The sequence below is a fragment of the Zonotrichia leucophrys genome, chromosome 2 (assembly GCF_028769735.1).
Source record: "Zonotrichia leucophrys gambelii isolate GWCS_2022_RI chromosome 2, RI_Zleu_2.0, whole genome shotgun sequence".
Classification (NCBI taxonomy): domain Eukaryota; kingdom Metazoa; phylum Chordata; class Aves; order Passeriformes; family Passerellidae; genus Zonotrichia; species Zonotrichia leucophrys.
Window position 1 is genome coordinate 26,724,802 of NC_088171.1, and position 23,204 is coordinate 26,748,005.

The window sequence follows — 23,204 nt, forward strand, 5'->3', positions numbered from 1 at the left end:
GAATTTTAATGACGTGCAGAATCTCACACACCGGTGCTTTGTTGAAAGGCAGTGCTAGAGACCATTCCCATTTTTTGTTCCTGACTGCACCTTTGTGATTTCTTACTATATTAATTCTTGTAAGCATGTCTAATTTTCTCACCAAAGACTTGAACACGTGAGCCTTAATTAAACACATTAGTAGTCATGGAACAATTAACGTTAAGTCTTCCACAGAAAGAATTGGTCTGCAGGGAAGAGGAGTCGAACACTGAGTGCACTGTGTGCTAGCACTTTATTTACAGAGAAAACCCCAAATCAAATCAATATCAGTTTGCCTAAAGAAGAAACTATCATGCTTCATGGACTGAGACACTAAAGTCTTCTTCTCACCTATTTTTCTTAATACATGGCCGCTGTCCTGGAGCTTAATCAGAATTCATGAAGCTGCTGAAGTCGAGAAAGATTATTGATCTTATTAAAGATGTAACAGCACCAGACTGAGGAGATGGAGCCTCCAGAGGAAAGAGAGGATGGGAGCCTGTGGGAGAGGCTGAAGCAGCTACACTTCACTCTGTGTTTAGCTCACACTGCCACGAGAAACCAGAGGCATTTTTCTTTCATAGATCAACAGCTTTAAAGCCAGGGCACAACTGCCCCAGGTTGAGCACTTACATCTCTCCACCTACAGCTGCAAAGTATGCCTTCCTGGTCATCATCAACAATGTTTTAATTAACTTTGGAAGCTTAATTCCTCCTTCACTTAATCCCATTTAATGCTACTGGAAACAAAGGAGTGGCATAGGTGTAGCTGGATGGGAATTCAGAAATTGTAGGTTACAAGGACGTTACAGATGGCCTAACTTGACTGACACAGCTGGTACTAACAGAGAGAGAAATCATCTAGGTATACTTTTGTATCCTAGGGTTTCTTCTGTACTAACCCCAGAGTGCAAATTAATTGCTCTCAATTAGGGGGCATTTTGTTTAGACTGACCCCAAATATTTTTTCTTTTTTTTACGAGGAACAGAAAAACTGCAGAAGTCGCAATTCAGATAAGTTGTTACTTTTGACAGGAAATAGCTTCTTTTATTCAGAAGTAACTAGAACAAGAGGAATCAAAGCACTCAGATCACAGAAATTTGGAGGTGGGAGTACCTCCCGTTGAACACCTGCATGGTTATGCTGCTTCACTCACTGAGATGTGAGAAACTGGGTTAAATTTGGAGAGATCCTTCAGCCTCAAGGACCAGGATCTTTGGAGCTGACTCTCACTCAGTCTCTCCTGCTATAACTCTTCCTCTAATATAACTAATTCTCCCTCTATATAAAATGCATAATAAATATTAGGTCAGTCAGAGCCCATCCCTAAGACACAAACTCCTTACTTCTGGTCCTCATATTTTTTTTTTCCCCACTGCCAAATGGATGGAAAGAATGATGGCAGAGAAGGAGAGTCACTGGCTCTTGCCTCCCTTCCCAGTCTGAGGAGGGCAGAGGAGGGTGCAGCTGGACACCTTCAGGGTGGTGACCTTGAGCTGCTCCTCCCCTGTCCTGTGCGCTGCCCTTAGAGGTGCTGCTCCACCCTGATGTTTACTCACATGCACAAAACACACCAGTATCAGGAACAGGGATTGGGGACCTCACCTCAGGAAGGAATATAACATGGTAATTAAAGGACTAATTTAGGAAATTAAAAAGTTCAAATAATCTCATGAAGAAGAAGGTTTTGGCCATACATCTCCTAGGTTCTGCATTATTCAAGTGCCAAGTATTGCATCAAAGGAAGCACAAATCCTTTTGTTTCCTCCTCCAGCTTTATTTATCTAGGTAAAAAAGCCAGCTGAAACTATTTGGCAAATCTGATGCAGATTAAAGTGGGGGGAAACTAAACCCAGTACTTTTGGTAATTACTGTAGTCATCTAAAACATTTACCCAGCTGAACACCACAGTGGTATTCTTACAGCACACCTGCGCAGGCAGGATTGTCAAGCTAAACTGGAATTCGTTTTATCTCTCCACTGCAGGTGAAAATTAAAAGTTAAAACCAGAAAGAAGCAACACAGGTCTTCTGGCTAGCAACCACTCTCTTGATAAAAGATGACATGCAGCTGCTCTTATCAGGGTAAAGGCTGCTGCCAGAGAGGTAAGAAAGAATTTTTAGATTCATTTCCATTGCAAAAGGAATCAGCTGGGTGAGCTGTGCTGGTTGGAAGAATACTTTCTGATTCCCTACTCTTTCCAGAAATGGCCCTTTCTATTGTGGTGTGTCCTTGCATTTCAGCCCAGACCATTCTTTGGTTGGTGAGGGGGAGCCCTGTCCTTCAGCAGGGAGAGAGAAGCCCAGGCATTGCTCCCTGTGCTTGTCCTCCAGGAATGCTGGGCAATGGTGGAGCCGTGAGCTGGACCACAGCACTTATGTGCTGTGCAAAGGGCTCTGCTGTGCTTGAATTTCATGTCAGCAATGTATTTCCCAAAATCCATGGAGCAGGTTGATCCTGCAGTTCCACTGTGTTATTCAGGCATTATCATAAATTATCTTTTCACTTACAATGTGTAGATTCTGTATTTATGATGTATCCAACTTATTTGAGAGTTAATTGTGAAAATGAGACAAAGCTTCATCCAGAAAATAATTAGAAAAAGGCCATCTCAATATTAACAAGTGTTATGGAGTATGCCCCATGGCAAAGAAGAATTTTGTTCTGATTTTCCTACACTGGAAAAGGAAAGTTTTGCCTCTTGCAACACTCCTCTGAAATCAGCCTTGATCGTTTCTGTGCAGTGAGGTCTAACCTTGTCTTGCAGCTGTGGATCCACGTGTGCCAACCCGCATATGTCATGAACGTTTTAAGCAAATAATTGCATGCAAAGTGTTTTATTTCAAGACTGAAACATTGTTCCAGGACAGGTAGTATAGGAGTGAGGCCAGGTGGGTGGACCTTTGAAGGATTTTTTCCAAGGCAAGGAAGGGACCATGATAAAGCTCTCTCTGATCCTGTAGGTGTGATTGTAAAAAGACCAATGAAGAGAGAGATGACTTTAAGGTACAGCAAACACTGTGTTCCCATTAATGGGAATAATCCATGCCAGCCCACTGTGTGTTGAGCAGTATTTGTCTTGCACAAAATGTGCAAAATAATCTCAATATACTGTTTGAGAGACAGGAAATACCTGTTCAGAAAAAAAAAGTAAAAAGGCAGTGGGACAACTATTAAAGTACGTACTATCAGCAATAAGTATACTCAAAAATAAACCTTCAAAAGGCCAGAATTGCTCTTGTGGGACTTCCTTGGGACTTCCTTGTCTTTCCAGAGTAAACATACCAGTACCACTATAAATAGACATCTTCTAAGAAATCATATATAGTTTGAACCATTTAGGATTGATTTGGGAAAACATGAAAAAGCATCTCATAGAAAGTCTATTAGCATGTTTCACTGGTGTGAACAGTTACACATTTTCTTTATGTATGTCACACACTCAGTAACTGAGGAAGAACGCAAGATACGTGGGTACAAAAATTAACTCATAATTCCAACTCTCATTATCCAATTAATTTCTTGTAGATATTTGTTTCTCAAATCAGACATGGACTACACCAGACATTTGAAGTAATATTTTTTTTATTTATAGGACAGCAGTAGGTTGAAATCAAGATTTCTCTTTCCAAAGATTTATATACTGATACATTACAAAATTTGGCACATCTACTAACTTTTTTTTTTTTTTAAAGCCTGTCATGTAGATACAATAAGCAAGTTCTTTTCTCTTCTGAATCTGTATGAATTTGTAATAGTGTCCTTATATAATCAATATTTTTCTCCTAAAGGGTCAAGTTTCCTTCTTTGGCAGAATACTTTTAATTAAGGCACACCCATAAACACTGGAATGTTGGAGGATGATGTTTATTGGAGCTGCTGCTGCATGCTTGTGAGTATGCTACACATCTTGAAAGAAAATGGTGGTTAAAAAGCTGGTGGTTAAAAAGGTGGATAAAGCTAAATGTCTTATAACAGCTTTTTCTGTACTTTTAATTTATGCTGCTTTTGAGCATGTTAAATTTTAGTTTTATGTAGGCTCAGCCCAGCACTTTTCTACCAAGTGTGTAGGGGAGTGATGCACTACAGGCTGTAATTTAGGGGCAGGTTGGAACTGCCTGAAATATGCATATCTTCATAATTTATTCCTAAATGCTATTATTACCTGAACTCTCTGTAGTTTCAGCACTAAATATCCTTTCCTTCCCCCTGCACTGGGGTGGAAAGGCGGTGGGAGGGAAGCAAAGTTATTTTTGCTTCTGTGGCTGCCAAGCTGCGTGCCAGAGGCTCCGGGAGCCCACGCGAGCTGGGGATAGAGCTGGGCCGCCAAGGGCTCTGCTGGCTCTGGGCAAAGCAGGCATTTTCCAAACACTAAGCCATCCTCTGAGAGATGGTGCTGGACTGTGGGCACACTCAAAGCCAATGCACACATGGTAAAAGCCTACCTGCCTAAAGTAAACACTTAAAGGTGAGAGGTGTGTATTAATGTGGTGCTCAGATGTCACAGCAATGTCCATTCCATGCATGGAATCCAATGCCTGCATCAAAGGACCAAAGCGATCCCACCCATGTATGTATTACCCTTCCTACACACAGTACTATTGCAAAAGCTCAGCCCTTGGGATCTTTGCTCTCATAAACTTTATAGTTACTTTTACATGGTGGCAAAGTCCCTCCTGTACAGCTATTTATGTTCTTGAGTGTTTCTATGACACTGATGCCAATTAACATTCCTTATTTGCATATAATAAAGTGGGATTTTTTAGTGTTGTTTAGCATGGCTAGCTTGTATATATGGCAAATAGCAACTAATTAAAGAAATGGAAATGTAATGAACTGTTTGAGGGGAATTTGTGAGCAAGAATTCTTCCTTGGAAAGCTTGCTGCTTGAGAGAAGGAAAGCTGATTTATCTGGGAACTTAAACTTCCACAGGATGATATGTTCCAGATTTTCAGACTATTGGATAGATAAGGCAAGCTTCTAAATCTTCCAAACTCCATGTGTTTGATCATGTCACTGCTAAAATTAGGCAGCATGAAGCTTAAATTATAGTAATGTAAGAATTATAAGCAGAAAATGACATTTACACAGCAGTTATGGGCTGTTTATCCACAGGACTATTGAGGGAATGGGGAAATAAATGCCTGGGAGTTGGCAAAAACACTAACAGCAAAAGTGGGCTTCCACTTGCATAAAGCACAGGAATAGGATTTTCTGATTTTATTTTCAAAATCTCTTTGTGCAAATTCAATTATTACTATTGACAGGGAGAAATAATTTTGAAAATGTCATCTTGTTTTAATCTACACAGACACATATTTCCTGAGTGGCAGAATACAAAAACTAGCTCTCTGAAAGTTGCTTGAAATGTAATCAGTTCCTACACAAATTCAAGATAATATTTGAATTTTTTGTCACTCTACAAGGATCTGAGTCTTATTTACACTTTGGACATGAGACTGGAAACAGTTTTAAAATTTTTACATATCTGTCACATTGATTCAAATTACACAAGAAATTTTTACATATCTGTCATACTGATTCAAATTATGTAATAGCTTCTCCATGTTTAAAACCTAAAAGTATGTTTAATTTATAAATACAAACATCTAATTTAAATAATGCTATCCTGAAATTAGCTTCACACACCTCTACCTCCTCTCATCCATGTTATCAGTTCTTTCTTTTTCAAGAGAAGATCTAATTAACAAAACCATGTTCTTTCTCCTTTCATTCACTCTCCCACTTTCTTCTCTCATTCCCAACCCTTTTCCTGGCAATTCTTATCAGATTTTCATTTTACCCCTCCTTCTTTACCAGTAATCTTGTAATTTTCTATTTGTAGGGTTTCATTCCTTGTTTGTTGTTTGTTGTAACTCTTCACAAATATCCCAGTATACAAAGAATGATATTTGAATGATATGTCTCCATATTTTACTAAATCCTACATTTGACCTAATTTTCCTCTCATATTTCTGCTGAATTTTCCTCCTGTCCATAAGTTTTAAAATAAAATAATTCATTGCCTGAAATTATGGCCCCAGATGGCTTTCTGACAACTTCACCTTTTCCCAAGATGTCTTTAATTTCAGCTGCATACACCCCACTCAGCTCTTTTGAGGTCACCATTAGTGATGTGATCAAATCTCAGGACTCCTTCCACCTCCACAGCCTGTGATGTTATTGCTCATGCTGGGGCTCAGAAATATTGTCCTCTCTTGGCTCACCATTGAAAATAGGTGGTTTTTTTTTTTTCTTTTCTTGTTTTCCTTAACCTTTCTTTCAGCTGTGGGAGATGTCCATCCTGAATTTCAACAGATACCTCACCAGGCTCTTTTTACCTCTTAGTATTCTACTTGTGGGTTTTTTTAGGTGATTTCTTCCAGTTTTGTCAATGCAACTGTCATATCTAGAATGCAACTTCTCCACTTTTCATTACCCATGTCTGATTTCCCCTTGAGCCTAAAACACTGAAGTAAAGATAACCTCCATGAATTTTCTCTCTGATTTTATCAGCTTCTCTCTGTATCCTTTCCTGGCACTCATTTCCCTTCAGTGCCTTCTTGAATAGAAGTTAGGAGTATCCATTGGGCACTCACCTGTAATCTTATCTCTTCTCTTACTGTGCAGTTTGTTGTTCCAGGCTGATAATGCCATTTTCAGTTGCCCTTACATCTTTTGTCTCTCACAAGTTCTTTCATATATGTATTTCAAGCTTTCTTCTAGAAAACTAGAAAAAATAGAGTTTAAAAAAGACTATGAAGCCTTCCTTCAAAGTTATCTCAAATCCCACTACTTTCATGATGCATTCAGGAAACAGAATTGATACCAGGCTGTGGCATTTTCAGTGGGGAGTGCCTGTTTTCATTTATTTGTAGATTTTAAAAAATACCGTGTGCTACATTTTACAGCCTAAATATCTAGACTACACTAAATACATACTGTTCCTCTCTTGCTCCCATCTTAAGGGTTTTTTTCTTCAGTTTCTCTTATAAATATTGCAAGGGGTTTTTTTGTTTTAAAAAGTTCTTTTTGGGCATGCACAGTAACAAGTACAATATCCCATGACATGATAAATAATACTAACTTAATTTTTTCGCTCTACTCACATGACACTGATAAGATTTCAGAAAGCACTTGGCCCAGACACCTGTAGTGGCACATGCACAGCAATAAGACCCAGTGCTAAATTACATGATGGCAAAAAAGTAATTAAGTTTGACTATGTCAGATGGTTTGATACACTAATATTGTCAACTTACTTCAAAGCATTGAAATACTGTAAAAATGTAGATTGAAAGCAAATCTTTGTGTGTTTTCAAACAAATACTTCTATCAATATCTTTTCACAATCAAGATTTAACCCCTATTTTTTGGATAGTGATGTAGATAGGGATTCCCATTGCTGCCAGTCAGAATTGTCCATACCAAGGCAGAATAAGGGGATGAAGAAATATTTATTTTCTGTGTATATGCAATGTCAGACATAACAGCATCACAAGTAACTAATAGGTAAGAAAACAGTTGAAATAAAGTTGGTTAGCAAATATTTTGAAATTAATTTCTTAAAGGTGTGAGAATCTCAGACCATTTCTGATCAGCATATTCTAATTTTATATAAACCAAAAAATTACCAAATACACAAAGGTCAAGCCCACTGGATTGCATAACTTATAAATCACTTCAAGAGAGTTAAGTGTGAAAGCTGATATGAAAGTGTGAGTTGCTAACCACGGTCACAGCTGACTGAGCGTTTTGTTTATTCTCTAACCAGATTCTGCTTCAGGAGTCTGTACCACAACTAATTAACCATAATGCTTTATAATTGTATAAACAGAATATATAACAGATCTTTATGATATATAATTAATTCTGCCCGTAAGGAAAGCTTTTATAAGTCAAACCATGTGCTGTTGGAGAACTGCCTCTTTATGTTCTCCCTTACAAGTCATGAATATTTCCCTGCCAGCAGAGCTCTGGGAACATTCTAGAAAATAATGTTCGTTAAGGCCTGCCAGGTGTTTTCTTACAGACTGACTACTGGGAGCTCCATCTCTGAAGCTGGGGTGGTTGCAGCTGCCTCTGTTCCTTCCTTTATGCAGACTGCACTGAGGGAAGGCAGTTTGGTACAGAAAAATTTCTGATTTTAAAGATCAAACTCACTTGCTGTTGTCATGCATTTGTTTAATCTTGAGTTTTGTCAGCCTTACTTTTCTGTATTTTTTTGTGCATTAAATTTCAGGCTGAACTCAACCATTGCTGCAAGATCAGAACTAGAACCAGACAAACACAAACAATTTGGCTTTGGGTTATGACCCATGAATAAGCACCACTCAATATGGTTAGAGAATGGCCATTCTCCCATCTGCTGTTTGATTTTCTTGTCCTTCCTGTGGAAAACAAACAAACAAACAACCAAACCAACAACAAACATGCATGAGTTCAGGAGACCTGGGATATCAGACACCTGATTTCACTGCATGAAGACCTTTTTGTTGAAGTGACACAAAAGACAACATCCGTCTCTAAGACCTGTTCACTCAAAGGGGTGAGTCACCCTTACATCAGGAGCTTTGTGTGGTCCAGGCCAGAGCTGGTAGCAAAATCTTGAAACAGCAGGCCTAGGAGAGCTGAAAGTACCCTGAAAGACTCCACCAGACTGTTTGCAGAGAAACCCTATCTTTGTAAAATGCTAATCAGAGCCAGCAAATTTCCAAGCATCCCAAGATGAGAAACTCATCCACCTAGTACTCTGCTGATGGTCTAGCAGGAGATCCATTTCTAGGCACCACTGTGCCTTACGACATCCGGCTCACTCTTAGGACATCTTTAAATGTACATGATAAAAGAAGTTAATATAAAGATAAATTGTTTGCTGGAAGAAAAAAAAAAAAAAGGAAATAAAGAGAAGAAACAAAAGAAAGAGTGAGCAAAGAGCAGAAGCCTCCTTGATCTAGCCTTCACTTGGCTGAATGGGAGGCACAGGTTCACATTACACTCCTTTGGAATGATAATCACACCCTTCTTTGAGGCTGACACACCACTGGGAGGATTATCTTTGCAGGGCAGCCCAGATCCTTCTCACTGATAAAGCTGCTGTATCTGAAAAGTATTTGGCAGAACTGTCACCACACACACAAACAGAGGAGCTGACTCCTAACCTCAGAGGCTTGGTATGGGGAGGTGTCTGCATCAGCTCCTGTGCCCTCCAGATCAACTCTACAGATCATCACCTTTGCAACTTGGAGAAGAAAACACGGTTTCCTTGGGGAGCTTTGAGGTGGTTTTATTAATGGTTTCAAAACCTTCTGAGGTAACATTTTCAAGGTAACAAGTTTTTTCTTCACCCATTGCTTTCCCACCAACACCCACTTCTGAACATACAGCTTTCTTCTGTCTCCTTGTGGGCTAAGAAGTCACCAAAAAATTATTATTTTTTGCTTTTCTTTCCAAAATTAAAAGATACTGCTTCTTCTACCCTTGCATGATCAACTGTACTTATTACTCCCTTTTTCTAGACTCCTTCTGAGTTATGTCACATATCATCATTTTTCCCTAAACATTTTCTGTTTAACATTCCTGTTTATTGGTAGAGCCTAAGCCATAACTCAGTACTATAGGGGAAGGTCTTCCCCTTGAGACCTTTCATCAGGGGTGTATAATAACTGAGCAATAACATCAAAGAGTTTGGTTTCTACATGATGGCATTGATTCCCACTGTTTATTGGAAGGCTCTCTCTCCAAGAGCAGTGGTTACATTGTATCTCAAGCATCATGGAAATAATGCCTGGCTACATCTACTTGGCTGGCATGTAGAAGTTTGAATTTCTTCAAGTAACTTGTGTGCTTTGTTTCATTTAGGGCTAAAAAGAATCTGAAGAAATTATCCAGTAGATGTGCTTCATTGGAACTGCTCTGATTTCTCAGAGAAAGAACTCTCTTTATGGCCAAATAATGCTTATGGGTAGATTTGCCAAACAACGCTTTTCTTTCCAAGGATCCATAAATCTCAGAGTACTTTTGAGAGTAATAAATGTTGCAATAATGTTGTTCTTGATTACAGGCAAGACTGTAACAGCTCTGACTGGTAGTGATTCCATAATTATGTTTGATTACAGACAGGCTCTGTGCAATGCAAGGGGGTTATTTGTTGCCTTCTATCTGTCCTGGATTCCACTGGGGACCGAGATCACGCCATGCCACATACACAGCTTACTCAGCTGCCTTCCTCAGAGCGTTGTCACTAAAGCAAAGCATTTAATGGCAGGAGCTGGGATAGTTGGGTGTGCAACACCTTTTATGGAACTGTAATTAAGCCACTATGGAACTACTTCAAGTGAGGGCCACTGCCTAAGAGGATCCTGAATTTCAGCAGCCCTTGAGGACCTGATCTTGCATGCTTCATAGTGTGCAGGGGCTAAAGTTACTCGTGCCTTTATTGCAAGGACAGTAAGGGCCAAAGCGACAATGAGAAATAAACTGTACCTCTAACATTGTCCACGCTTTCTATTACTAAAGAATTTTTTAAAAGGAAAAGCTCCATGAAGTCTAATAGCCCTCCCTCTGTCAATGAACAATAAAAAAAATCATGCCTTACAATTTATTCTCCAGTGCTTTGTTTATTCGGTATTAAATGACTCATGGAATAAGGTTTCCACCTCTCCCCATGGGAGATTATTCCAGCTGCTGAGGGCCTACTAGCAGCTCCCTTTCTTTCTTTTCTCTTTTAATGATGCTGAAGTTTTGCATTATATTTTACTTTGGGATGTAAAAGATTCACATCCCCAAACTTGCTTTAAAATGCAATTAAAGCCGTTGACATGGAGTGAGAAATCCAAGGAAACATGCAATTAAAACAGAAATCCATCTTATATTTCACTTAAATACTGTGCCACCTCAACTGAACATTTTTAAGCTAACTGCACACTTCCTTGCTTTTACAGGTTTGTTGCTTACTGTCATGTAAATGCACTTTTATTGTATTTAGCATAATGTATTATAAATTAGCATTAGGCAAACTCCTAAAGCCTGTTTTATAGCTGTCACACCACAAACCACATTTACAAATAAATATTTGTTTCTACAGGTGAGTATATTACCTACTTGGAAATGATAATTATTTCCAGCATTTTGACTCAGGGCTGTGCCTCTGCTCCAGTCCCACAGCCTGCTGTATGCACAGAATGGAACATTCTTACAAAGAATACTTTGCTTATAGGATAGCATGTCCTAAAATTCTTTAAATGTGTCTCTCTAATGCATTTTATTGTTATTATTTTTATCAGGCGCTGCAAAATCTATTTTAAAAGAGAATATTCTCCTGCTTTGAAAATTCATAGCGTGTTTACCTACCAGTGGAGTCCACCATGTCACTCAACAGCATCCCATTTGGCTGGTAAAGGAACAGTGATGATAAGTTCCAAATAAAATTGAGTCCTGTTTGTTGTGCCTAGAAAGAAAGGTCGTGGTGAACAAGGCTTTATTTGTCAGGAACAGTGAAGCAGGATAACTAGAGGAGTAGAAGCAACCCAGAAAAGGACTCTCTGAAATGAAGGTTGAATTTCCCTAACCCTCAGATTTGCCTTTCAAACCAGTGTTGTCAAAATGCACCTTTATTAACACTAGCACTAATCTGACAGCTAGGACACTGGTGTGGGAGAGGCATTCATGATTAATGCAGTTCAAAAGAAACAACACAAAACCAGATACAGACCAAATCAAGAAATCTTAATAGAAAGATGGCAGGGACTCTACTATCAGACACTTATTACTGTTTTAATGGATCACAATGGCTTCAAATCTACCTCGTTACGGGATGCTACTCATTTAAAAAGTTTGATATAATATAAATCAAAGTACTATAAGTACATTTGTGCTTTCCTAATATCCTTAGCAAGATAACTGCTCACATGAAATGGTGCTTCTCCTATCTTTTATTATATTGGTGAAAATGGTAATAGATATAACAGTATCATTACATTGAAATTGCTACTGGCATTACTCTTTCTACCTTTTCCATTAAAGATACTACTGCTGTGCATAATAGACACTACCTAAGTACTCTGACAACATTTTTTCCCCTCACAGATGGTTCTATGATGTGGCATGAAGCTATTTTAAGGAATAATCACTTTTGTTATGTCAACATGAAGTGTTGCATTATTTTGCTATTATTATTGATATCTTTTAGATAGGGGAGTGGTAAGAGAAATTATAGTAAAGAACTGCTAGAAGTGTCCATTACATTTAACATGGCAGGTTATCAGAATACCAGCCATTTTACCTGTGTTTCAATCAGTTTCACTTTGGAGAATATCAACCACCCATACTTGTCCAAAAGTGTCCTCATACCAAATGCCTAAAAATGGAAAGGAGGGAAAATAAACCTGCAAGATCCCTCAGCTCCTCATTTGAAGAACCTGGGCTTAGCCCCAGCTGTGCAAATCAGACTTTTTTCACAAATTATGAGCAGGGGAAGGGAGATGAAGATGGTGGTTGAGTAAAGCAACAAAACTCAGAATAGAAATGTAGGGCAGGATTGCTGTCTGCAGGAAATTCAGCTTCCCATGGGACATGGTCTGACATGTTTACCTTGCCAGTAAAGGAAAGCCTTGAACAGAATTACCTGTACCAATGAACAGAAAGAAAAACTTCAGACTAAATGCAGAGCTGGAAAGAAGGTTTGGTGATTTTAGCTGTGTGTTAAATGTTTGCCTTTGTGTTAAAGCAGATGCCTAAGGAATACATAATTCAAAAGTCCAAAGTGGTTGGCCTATTTTCCTGAAGAGAAGAGAATGTAGTAGTAGGTCTGATTCCAGATGAGATAAGACTTTGTTATAACAAACTTAATGTTAATGGGCAGGTTCTGGTTTAAGTGAGTTATTCAGTATCACAAAAAGACTTCTGACAGATAGGAAAAAAAAGACAATTATCCAAAATGGTATTCAATTTTCTTAAGGGAAAATCTTACAGCTGGCTCTTATCCTGTAGTTTCCTGGCTTGTTCATTATGCAGTCCTCACTGCTAGTGACAATCCTTTGCACTGAATGAAATAATGTGAACAATAGCATTTGACTAAAAAGAAAGTACTATAACACCTTCTGGCTGAAATTTTACCGTAAACTTGATTCTGAAATTTTCTGAAGTTTGTGAGTATTCATAAATACCAAATTTGACCTAGTATAAATACTGTTGGACCATAGGTCTTAACAGCATTTTACTTAATGCATATTTCCTATATCCAGGAAAAAAAGGCATGAGAAAAAGAAACCTAACACTTGACCACATGCTTGACCCTAAATTGGATGATCAAAAGTGTTAAGGTAAGTCCTCAGTAGTGGGTTTCCTTTGGTTGTTGGAAGATAACTTGAGCATGTAGAGACTTGAAAGTGATCATGATTTGGAAGTCTCATCCCCAGCTTGTACCAACAAAGCCAGCAGTGGGGATAATGATGTTGTATCAGCAGCCCTGGAGAATTCAAGGGCTCAAATGCAAGGTAATTCCCAAGAGACTTGGGGATAGAGAGTGCTTGGCTGATCTGAGGAGATCATATCTGTGCCACTGAACATTTGGGAGCAGTGAGAAGGTGGAGTGTGGTTGATGAAGGCAGTGTCTTGTCTGTCAAAAATCCTTGTAGTATAAACAAGTCCATATATATTTTTCCCCGTTACTGTCTCATTCTAGCTAGAATGCCTTCAAGACTTTGTTTGAAGGCAAAACAGGCCAAAAATGAAACCAACATCTCCACAGCTTGAGACAGATATTTTCTGGGAAAATGGGCTACTGCTGCTTCAGCAGAGCCGCTCAGCTCCAGATAGGAGTTACATTTCACATGGGGGCCCTTAGAACAGGTGATGCTCCCATTCCTGCCTAGAGATGCTCCAAGGCCACAGAGGCAAGCCTCTGTTTTAGCCTCAGTTTTGTCATTTGAGAGCTGCAGCTTGGGTCATTAGGGGTTGTTCTAGTTTTTGGCCACAGATAATGCTTTCTGGCCATCACCTCTTTCAGAATATTACTGGGATGTAAGTACTTCTTCTTGTTATTTCTCTCTTCCCAAATGTAATATTCCCAACTGTATATTCATTACAAATAAGAGAAACACAGGGAACGGACCTGAACATACATGAAGACAAATGCACCCTTTCTCATTACTGTTTTCTGTTAGGTGCTGTGTGAATATCCCAAAGACACTCACAAAGGACTTGATTACAAGTGGAATGGGGAAAGGGCAGCAAAGAAAACATAGGAGGTAAGAGAGACATACAAATGATGAAACAAGCAGGTAGATACACTGGGAGCAGAGTACTGATGGCCTTATGCCCTGGTAAGAGCACAGAAACAAAAGTTATGTCCAAATTTGAAGAGTTTGCCCTCTCTAAAACCTTCAAGTAGGAACAAAATAAGGATTAGGATTGCATAGCGTCTAATGACTGCTTAAAACTTCTCAGTTTCCATGGCTCATGGCACTCATGTAAATCTGTTTCTGACCTCAAGAGATGAACCCATTATCAATCAATAATAGTAGGAGAGATGGAGAGATGTGAGTAATTTTGTTTCACTCTTGCCTGTCACTGCCCCACTGCTAGACTTCACTCCCTTGCTGTTGTGCTCTTGCTGTGATGTATAATTTCCACTGCTCTCAGGATACCTCTCCCAGAAGCTGTGTTAAGGATCTCCTTGTCTCCCAGGAGGATTTAAGATTCAGAAATACCTGTTACCTCCAGTATAAACTCCCTTAAGCACATGCCAGCTGGCAAGGTAGTTCCTTAAAGTGGTAAAGAGAAGCAAAAAATGCCTTTAACGCGGCTTTTGAAAAGTTGAAAAGGGTATTTAAGGCAATCATGGGTTTTTCAAAGATATGAAAATTCTGATAGGAGCTCAGTTTTTACTTCACTTTCCCTGTAATATCTTCTTGGTATTATACAGCAGTGGTACCCCCTGAGGGAACTACTCTGGAACCTGACTGAAAAACAGTGAAAAATTCAACAGTTGGTATCCTGCTTTAAAATACTTTCTTCTAGAAGAATACTCTCTTCATCTTTTCTGAAATCACTTTTTCCTAGGCACATGGCATGGTGCTGTAACATGTATCCTAACTCTAGTTTAGAAGGAATTAGGATGGAAATAACTTTTGGGGAGCAAAGTCTCCCAGTACAGCTGTTGATGTGCCTGGTAACAGTTTGGCTGCAAGCATTCCCAGTGGATCTTTTCTTCTCTGGCTGTTTGAAGGCACGTGAAGAGGTGATTCAGTTTGGACTGTGAGGCTGTGGCATGGTCCTCAGCTTGTTTGGAAAGGAAGACTTGCTATGATATTTTACCCTAACATGCCCTGTGGGTGTTCTTGTTTTGGGGCTGGTGGGACTTTCTTTGTCAGACATTTACCTTGTCTTTACACATCTATTCTCCCTGTCCAAGTACCTTGCTTGCTCCATGTGCAAGAACATGGAAATTGTAAAATTTAGCCATTGTAAAATAGTATTTAAACAGACAAATTCAAGAGTTACATTAGTTCATCCTTATTTTAGTCTGACATAACCCTCAGCCTTGGCAATAGCTGGAATTTGTCAGCTATTGTTAGTCAAAGGTGCACTTTCTTTCTCAGCTGACCCCAGATGATTTTTGGTCTGTAAGATATAACTGTATCAGCAATGTCATCTGACAGAGGTACAGATGTAGGAAAACGTGCTCACTGCTTAAAACACTGCTGATATTACTGTTTGGCAGATGGCTACTACAGGTGAATGCTTTCCAGTCATTTTAAGCCCAGTGCAGTGAAGCAGAAAAAAAAAATAAACTGGATGGACTTCATGGCTGCGATTAAGTGCAAAATCCTTGGGGGAAAAAGTCTCTACAGCCCAGTTTTACAAACACATTGGCTCATGCTAGCAGAAAACAAAAAGACTGGACTAGTGGAAAAATACATGGTTGCTGATTTTTGTTAAAATGAATTTATAGGAGTGGCTTTGTTGGCTGAGCACATTCACGTGGATGTGCGGTGTATTATTCCAACCCTTTCTGTAACATAACCACGGTCACTGCGTCACATGGTGCCAGTGCAAACAAAGTCTTGCTAACAGCCCATGAATAGGAGCATTTTCTGAGAATATGGTTTCTCATTGGGACTATCGACTGATTCCTGTGCTACCAAGGGACAAGGATAGCTATGGACAGCTTTGAAGGTATAGAAGTGCAGTCATCTGAAGCGTGCAAAATAAAAATTAGTGTTATATAATCAAAAAATGGTACAAGGGATATAGTTAATTCTGTGACACTTAATGATTCCTGATTGGTAGGCAGTATCTAAAATAAGAGAGGGTATCTTGTTAAACATTCTACTTCTATGTATATTCCATGTCATTTTTATTCTCCTAATGTCTGAATCTGAGAGGCCATCATTGAGCTGACTTCCTCCACATAGCAAGACTCCCTGCATTTTCCCTTCTTCTCCATTAGCATCCTATTTGCATCAGATCCAAAATAAGCACTGTTTTCTTGACGGACTCAGCTCAACTTATCTTTCTGATCTCACAGCCATTTATTTTCTTAGCTATTAAGCTACTCATCCTAACCCTCATTTTGTTTCCCATCGTTTTTCAGGTTATGAATTCATCTAATGGCAGCTCTTTTTGCTAGAACAAAAGCACTTTCTAAAAATATCACTGTAAAACATTTTCTTTTCCTCTTGACGTTCTCCAAGAAGTGTTTTTGGACGCATATTAGGAAAACCAGAGTAATATTCTATATACACTTATAGGAAATTATGAAACCACACTTATTTAGACTTTGAAGAACATCTTGATTTTTTAACGAAAGTAGAAATACTGTCAAGGTTTGATGGACATGAACAGACTTTGTTGCGAGAAATTCTGGCTGCTTCTGAGCCTTCCCCGCATGGGAGCGGAGTAAGCGTGAGGAGGCCGACAGTCCCCCGGGAACAGGGACAGCGCAAGACTTGGTACGGAGCACTGCCTCTCCTCAGTTAATGTTAAGTCGGCATCCCGTAAAGTCGGCTTTGAACTGGGAAGCTCATCCCGGCACCTCACCCGGCGCCCACCAGGGCTGCTCCCCCGCCGCTCCCCCGACGGGCTCCGCATCCCAGCGAGAACGAGCCCGACCCGAACCCGCCCCGACCGCCGCCACGGCCGCCGCCACATCCCACTTCCCCCGGCCCGCCTCCCCGCCAACCGCCACACCCCCGCCGCGCTGCCCGCTCCTATTGGCTGAGAGCGGCGAGCGACAGGCCCCCTGGCCAATGGGACCCGCGCTGGTGCCGCGCTGGCGCCCAATGGGCTCGCGCGCCCACCGCCCCTGCCCGTCGCGGCCGGGCGCTGGGGCTGCGCGGTGCCATTCGGAGGGCGGGCGGCGTGGGGAGCGGATGGTACTGGTAGCGGCTCCCGGGCGCCGGCGGGGGCAGGAGCAAGAGCTGGCTGCGAGCGTCTCCCCCCCTCCCCATCCTTCCCGCTCCGGCTGCGTGTCCCCTCGTCGTGCTGTGACGCCGACCGCCCTGAGCCGGCAGCGCTGTACGATGTGAGCGGCCGTTGGGCTCGGCAGCGCCCCCGGTGCTCTCGACGCTGGGGCGGGCAGCGATGGCCAGAGCCTGGCGTGGAAGCAGCAGCCGCCGTCGCCGATAGGAAGCGCCGGGGGCAGCTGGGCAGGCGGCGCGGAGACTCCCCAGGGCCGTGCAGCGCTTGTCCCGCCCCGCCCCCTCCCTCCTTCCCTCCCCTCCTCCTCCTCTCCCCGCGGCCGGTGCATGCGGGGCGCTGGGGGCCGAGCTCGGGTCCCCCGCAGCCACCGGAGCGAGTGACCCGCGGGGGTCTTGCGCATCCCCGCTATGTCCTCGTCCAGCTCCTCGCAAACCCCCCCGTCCCACCACCAGCCCCCGCCGCAGAGGATGAGGCGCGGCGCCGCCGGGTCCCCCACCGCCGCCACGGCCGGGGGCCCCGGTAACGGCGGCGGGGGAGGCTCGGCGGGGACCAGCCGGCTGCTCCAGCCCATCCGAGCGACCGTCCCGTACCAGCTCCTGCGGGGCAACCAGCACAGCCCGACCCGCTCCCCATCCGCCTCGGTGGGCAGCAACACGGGCCCGGGGGGCGGCGGGGGTCGCGGCGGAGGCAGCCCCCCACCGCCGCCCAGCGCGACGCCGCCGCTGGCGGCGGGCGGCGGAGGGGAGCCGGGCAGGGTGAAGGGCAGGCAGCGGCGGTCGCCGGAGAGCGGCGGCAGCAGGAGGAGCAGCTCACCTGAGAGACGGAGCCCCAGTTCCCCGGTGTACAGAGGTAAAGCACCGGGAGAAAGCCGGTCTCGCTTCCCTGCCCCGCGGGGGTGCTGGCCGGGCTGGGGCCGCCCAGGCTCCGGGCACCCCGGGCTCTGCTTTCCGCTGCTGGGCTGCGCCCTGCCTTCCCCCGGGCCAGCGGGGGTGGGACACCGGGGGACTCCCGGCCCGACGGGAGGAGCCCCGCCGGAGCCTCAGGGAGCGGGTCGGGGGGCGAGGGCGAGCCTTAAATCCCCCGCCCCCGGGGCAGGTGTCGTGCCCGGGTTTGCTTGGCCGGGAAGCGGGGGGAAAAGCGCTTCGTCCCGCCGCCCTGCCCCGCGATGGGGGGAGGCGACGCCTGAAGTGTCATCCCCGTCTCGGGCAAGGTGAGGATCCTGCCTAGGAAAACACCCCCGCGCCGGCCTTGGGAGGAGCGGCGGGGGCGAGCCCGGGGCCGGCGGCGGCTCCGCTCCCCGCCCCGGGCGGAGGAGCAGCGGGGGCTCCGATGGAGCCGCTCCTGCCGCTTCTACCCTTGGCCTCGGGCTCTGGCAGCGGAGGTGTGCAACAGGGAAACGAGCCTAAAATCAACCCGCTTCCCTGTCTCCAGCTGTAACTATCTAGTAGGGGTGATAATGAGTTAGATTTATATCTGAGGTGTCACAACCCAGTCCTGAAGCGCGTGTTAAAACCAAGCCTCAAATGCTCTTCCTTTCTGCCAAGCTCGGTTTCCTAAACGACTTGCATTTTTGTAAGATCATAGGTTAAAAGATGTGATGTTTCCCAGCGCAGACTCCAAAACAAGGAAATTCCCATATTGAGGTGCTTAAAAACAAGTCTGTCCCTTGTGATACTTAGTACTGAATCCTTGGGACTGTAAAAAAACTCAACCATAAAAACCCACTACAAACCAACCCCCGTGTAGCCAAAATAGGCCTGTAAAGTTTAAAATGTAAAATTGATTCTCAGCAAGTCCAACTTAACCTGTGTCAGGTTGTCTGTTAAATTACTGACTGTGTTAAAGTGGCAGTGGCCATCTTACCTCCCCCACTCCCTTCTGCCTTCCCCCATCACTTGAGCAGTTGAATGAATTGGACTAAATGCACTTTTTCTGTTGTCCTGCTGTAGCTATCAGGTGTCGCACATCATCTCTTTCTGGGAATGCTTTCTGTGGTTCGATACCACTTGCTTTTTTTTGTCCCTTCCATAAGTCTTAACTGTGTGTGATTTCTGTGGCAAATTGTGGTCTGTGTTAGGTGCCAGCGTGTGTTGTAGCAGTGGAATCTTACCTTCTTTCCTCTTCAGTTTTTATGTGTAGTAAACCCTTGCTGTCTGTAGTACTTGCAACTTGGGCAGATCTGTCATCAGAATTGTCCTAGGTTGGGGCAGCATTTAACAAATGAGCAAAATGTCCCTGCCAGTTACAAATGGAGTTAATTTGCCCTATGCATCTGCTTATGCAGATGACCTAATTGATTGTGTTATAATCTGACCAGAGATACTTTGTAATGTATTTTCCAAAAAGAGTCTATTTCTGCAGAGGGTTTTGCGTGCTTGAAAATGGAACTGAGCTTCTGTGGTTTTGAGTCATTCAAGCTCTATTTAAAATTTTAAAGATCATATTTTTCTGACTGTATGGAGCACTAAATGTCAATTTCCCTTTTTGCCTCTTAAACCTTTGGAAAATGCTAATGGGAAACTAGGAAAAACTAAAATATCTGTGTGCATGGGTAGTGATAGTGCTGATGATGAGAAGTAAATTATTTAATTATGGGAACTCGGAGGAAAACATTGTAGTGGTGCAGTGTATAAAGCCTACGCTTAAGGTGTATTGGAGAGGGAGCAATATGGGCAGTTACCTGCAAGCCACAAAAATACTGCAAAGCTGTGAAGTACTTCATTAATGTGTATGATTTTTTTGTTGGAGGGAAAATTTTAATTTTAGAAAGTGGTTTCAGTCTTCTTCATCTGTGGGCTATTTTAGCCTTAATAAATCAGACTATAAATTAGTACTGAATGACTTTTCTGTCATTAGACTTGTTTGAGCTTGCCTCCTGGTGAACTGCGTCACAGAGCTTGATTTGGTTTAATGAGTGCAGTGTATAAAATCATAAACGGTCCGTCGAGAAATGCTCCCTGTAATCTGTATGCACTGCAAAGAATTCGTTCCCCCTCCTCCAGGTCAAGCCAGCTGCTGCTGCAGAAGCTGACATCCTTTAGCAAATCCTGAATGAATGAATGAAAACAACGTGATCGCCCTAATAATGACCACAATTGCACACGTCAACAGCTTTATTTTACTGAAATACAGGCACCATTTTCTAGCGGGCGAGAGTAATAAGATACTCTATTTCTTCAGTCTTGCAAATGAAAAAAGGTTACCAAACCTCCCCTTCATCTGCCCCTCCACCCCCCCAAAGCTAGAGGTGTTTTTACACAATTTGGAATATAGTTCCATGCCATGGGACAGTATTTTGTCTTTGTTTCTCTGCTTGTTCTCAGCATTTTAGTGAATGATGTGTGGACACTAAAAGCATGTTTGTAGTCTGTATGGTGATAATAGTATATAGAAATTTGATTACTGAGCTGGAGGGCTACTGCAGTAGTAATGGAGGACTTGAAAAAAGATTAAATATTCCATTTTCAGACATGGACCATTTTGCTGTGGATTGTTAAACAATGCTACTCCAGCTATTTATAGTTGTTATCAGTATGCAAGTCTTGGGGAAGTGGCTTGATTAAGTTTTTTTTGTCAGTTTTTCAAAGCCATTTCCCACTGCTGTAAAATGTGAGCTTAGGCTCGAGGTTTAATCCTGTTGTTTTTCTCACCAGTGCAGGAGATGTGTTTGTCTTTGGCTCTGCAGTCTGACTTGGATGCTTGTTCTGGAAACTGCTTATGATTCTGATGGATAGATGTTATTCTCTTGAGACACCTGTCCCTTCCCCACCTCCTTTAAGCCTTTTTCAGTATAGATGTCTTGAACTGCTATCCTGCTAAGCCATTTTGTGTGGATATTTTAGTGATTTGCTAGAGGTTCCTTTATGAAGGAGATTTCTGTGCAAACACTCCAGCTTTGAGCCTCTACAGGTCAGAGCAGCTACCACTGCAGGCGCTGACATCACTACTACATGAATGAAAGCAGCAGGGTCTGGTTTTTCTCCCATCATCATATTTTCTACCCCTTCTTTCTAGTATACTGTAAAGGTTTTTGTTCTGTAGCAACACCCGGTGTTTTTAGGACTGAAACTTTCAATAATATGATATTTTCTTTTAAGCAAATTTGAGGACTTGTAGTTGTTAGCAAGCCATCAATGCCAGTAGCAGTATTTGGTTAGTACTGTTGCTGAATGGGTGAGAAATCGTGAATGTTAGATATATATTTTTAAGGTGCTAAAAAAAGAGGGAAAAAGAGGGGAAAACCTGGTATCATCGGATAAATCTGCAATGTGCAAGTCTACACCTTTCCTGTTTCTTGAAATGTGTTTATTCCTTACTAGTATATATTTTTTATAGTGTGTGTTCATGTTTTGGAGAGCTGGCAGTGGAAAAAGTGTCTGGTTGAATGTAACAACACGTGGTTTTCTTAGAGGGAATATATCTGTTAGATCTCTGAGTGCATAAAAGCAATGTCAACAGAATCTGAAGCTGTGTGGTTTATGACAAAGGATATTCTGGTAATAATCCAAAAAAGCCAAACCCTTGGACATGTCAAATAAAACTTCCTATTTGCCTGTGGACACATCTTTTAAAGAAAAAAAGCAACTTGTTTTCCTCCTTGCCTTACCTGGATAAAATCAGCAGTGTCTGCTGTTATGTAAAGTAGCTATATAAATATCAGAGTGGGTTTCCTGTTTAGTTTCTTTTTTTCATGATACATTAATATTTTGTATACAAGGAAGGTGTGAATTACTTCTGTGATTCAAAATCAACACTGCTCTCACCAAATGCTTTGATTTTAGTTTTAACTCTTGTGGTACTGTAATATGCCTCATATTTTTCTAACTTTCACTTACATATTTTATAGAACAAACTTTTTGCCATTCCATTTCCAAATGTTAAAGACAAATGTTAGTTTTAAGGACATATGAAAAATACTGTGATCAGTTTGGCTGTTAAAGGTTCCCAGTGTCTTTTACTTCCCAAAATAACTCCTGAAGATTTGCCAGCATGAGTGAGAGAAAGGAATTACAAAGGATGCAAAACAACTGCATAAGCCAGTTCAGTGTAAGAAGTATATATATCTGGTTTTAGGCTAGTGGAATTAGGAGTGGAGTAAAACAAACAATATTGTTGATCTCTAGACTTGTAAGGGATATCAATATTAAATCCAAAATTTGTAAATTTGTACTTCAAAAGGTAGAACTATTTTAATATCCTGGATTCAAACCATCCAATATTTTGTCATCGTAAGCATTTATATCAGAGATCAAGAAGATCTTGCCTTTATTTCTAGCAAATGTAGGTAAGGAAGTAATTTTTGTGACGCTTCCTATTTCCTGATCCCTGAATAATGCGGTATTCCCATAACTGTATGGCCAAAACAGTTTTGCTCCAGCTTCGTCCCTCTCGCTTCCCAAAATAGCTTTCATTGGAATATAATATGATGACATAAAAGACCCTGGCTGAATTTGATCCAGTTGTCCTGAACTCAGAGCCTTTTTAGCTACATGTTTTAACATGACTGTAAATGAGAATGGTGTATTAAATGTCTTTAATAAATAATGCTTTATAAAACAAATTAGTTGAGCTTCTTTCAGGTGTTAAACTGCAGGAAGAAAAAATAGGAAGGTATTTTCTTTGTTGCACTTGAATAGTGCTGTAGCAAGGCATTAGCTTTGAAGGCAGAACCCCCCCTGTTTCATGGAAAAAAAAACCTAACTTAAAAAGTGTATGATTATACCTGTTTTAAATCACTACTTGAGCTTTAATTCTTAT

The 23,204-nt window shown here is 41.9% G+C and overlaps 1 protein-coding gene and 2 long non-coding RNA genes across 6 annotated transcripts in view; 2 read left to right on the forward strand and 1 right to left on the reverse strand.

Moving 5' to 3' along the window:
- The window catches only part of LOC135443764 (uncharacterized), a 31,568-nt gene extending 12,924 nt beyond the window's left edge, over window positions 1-18,644 (reverse strand). For both annotated transcript variants that reach the window (XR_010439109.1, XR_010439110.1), the window contains exons 1-3: window positions 18,261-18,644; window positions 11,376-11,472; window positions 6,623-6,753 (exon numbers count right to left, since the gene is read on the reverse strand). This is a non-coding gene — a long non-coding RNA (uncharacterized LOC135443764). The remainder of the gene's footprint in view (window positions 1-6,622; window positions 6,754-11,375; window positions 11,473-18,260) is intronic.
- On the forward strand, window positions 1,916-10,604 carry LOC135443763 (uncharacterized). Of its 2 annotated transcripts, XR_010439108.1 has the most exons (4): window positions 1,916-2,127; window positions 3,814-3,914; window positions 8,266-9,350; window positions 9,885-10,604. It is a non-coding gene; the product is annotated as an uncharacterized LOC135443763 (long non-coding RNA). The 2 variants fall into 2 exon arrangements; XR_010439107.1 differs by having other exon boundaries at window positions 8,266-10,604.
- Window positions 17,379-23,204, forward strand: part of GLCCI1 (glucocorticoid induced 1) — a 52,249-nt gene continuing 46,423 nt past the window's right edge. For both annotated transcript variants that reach the window (XM_064704371.1, XM_064704373.1), the window contains exon 1: window positions 17,379-18,296. In XM_064704371.1, coding sequence (XP_064560441.1) covers window positions 17,855-18,296 — 442 coding nt within the window. In that variant the 5' untranslated portion in view covers window positions 17,379-17,854. The remainder of the gene's footprint in view (window positions 18,297-23,204) is intronic.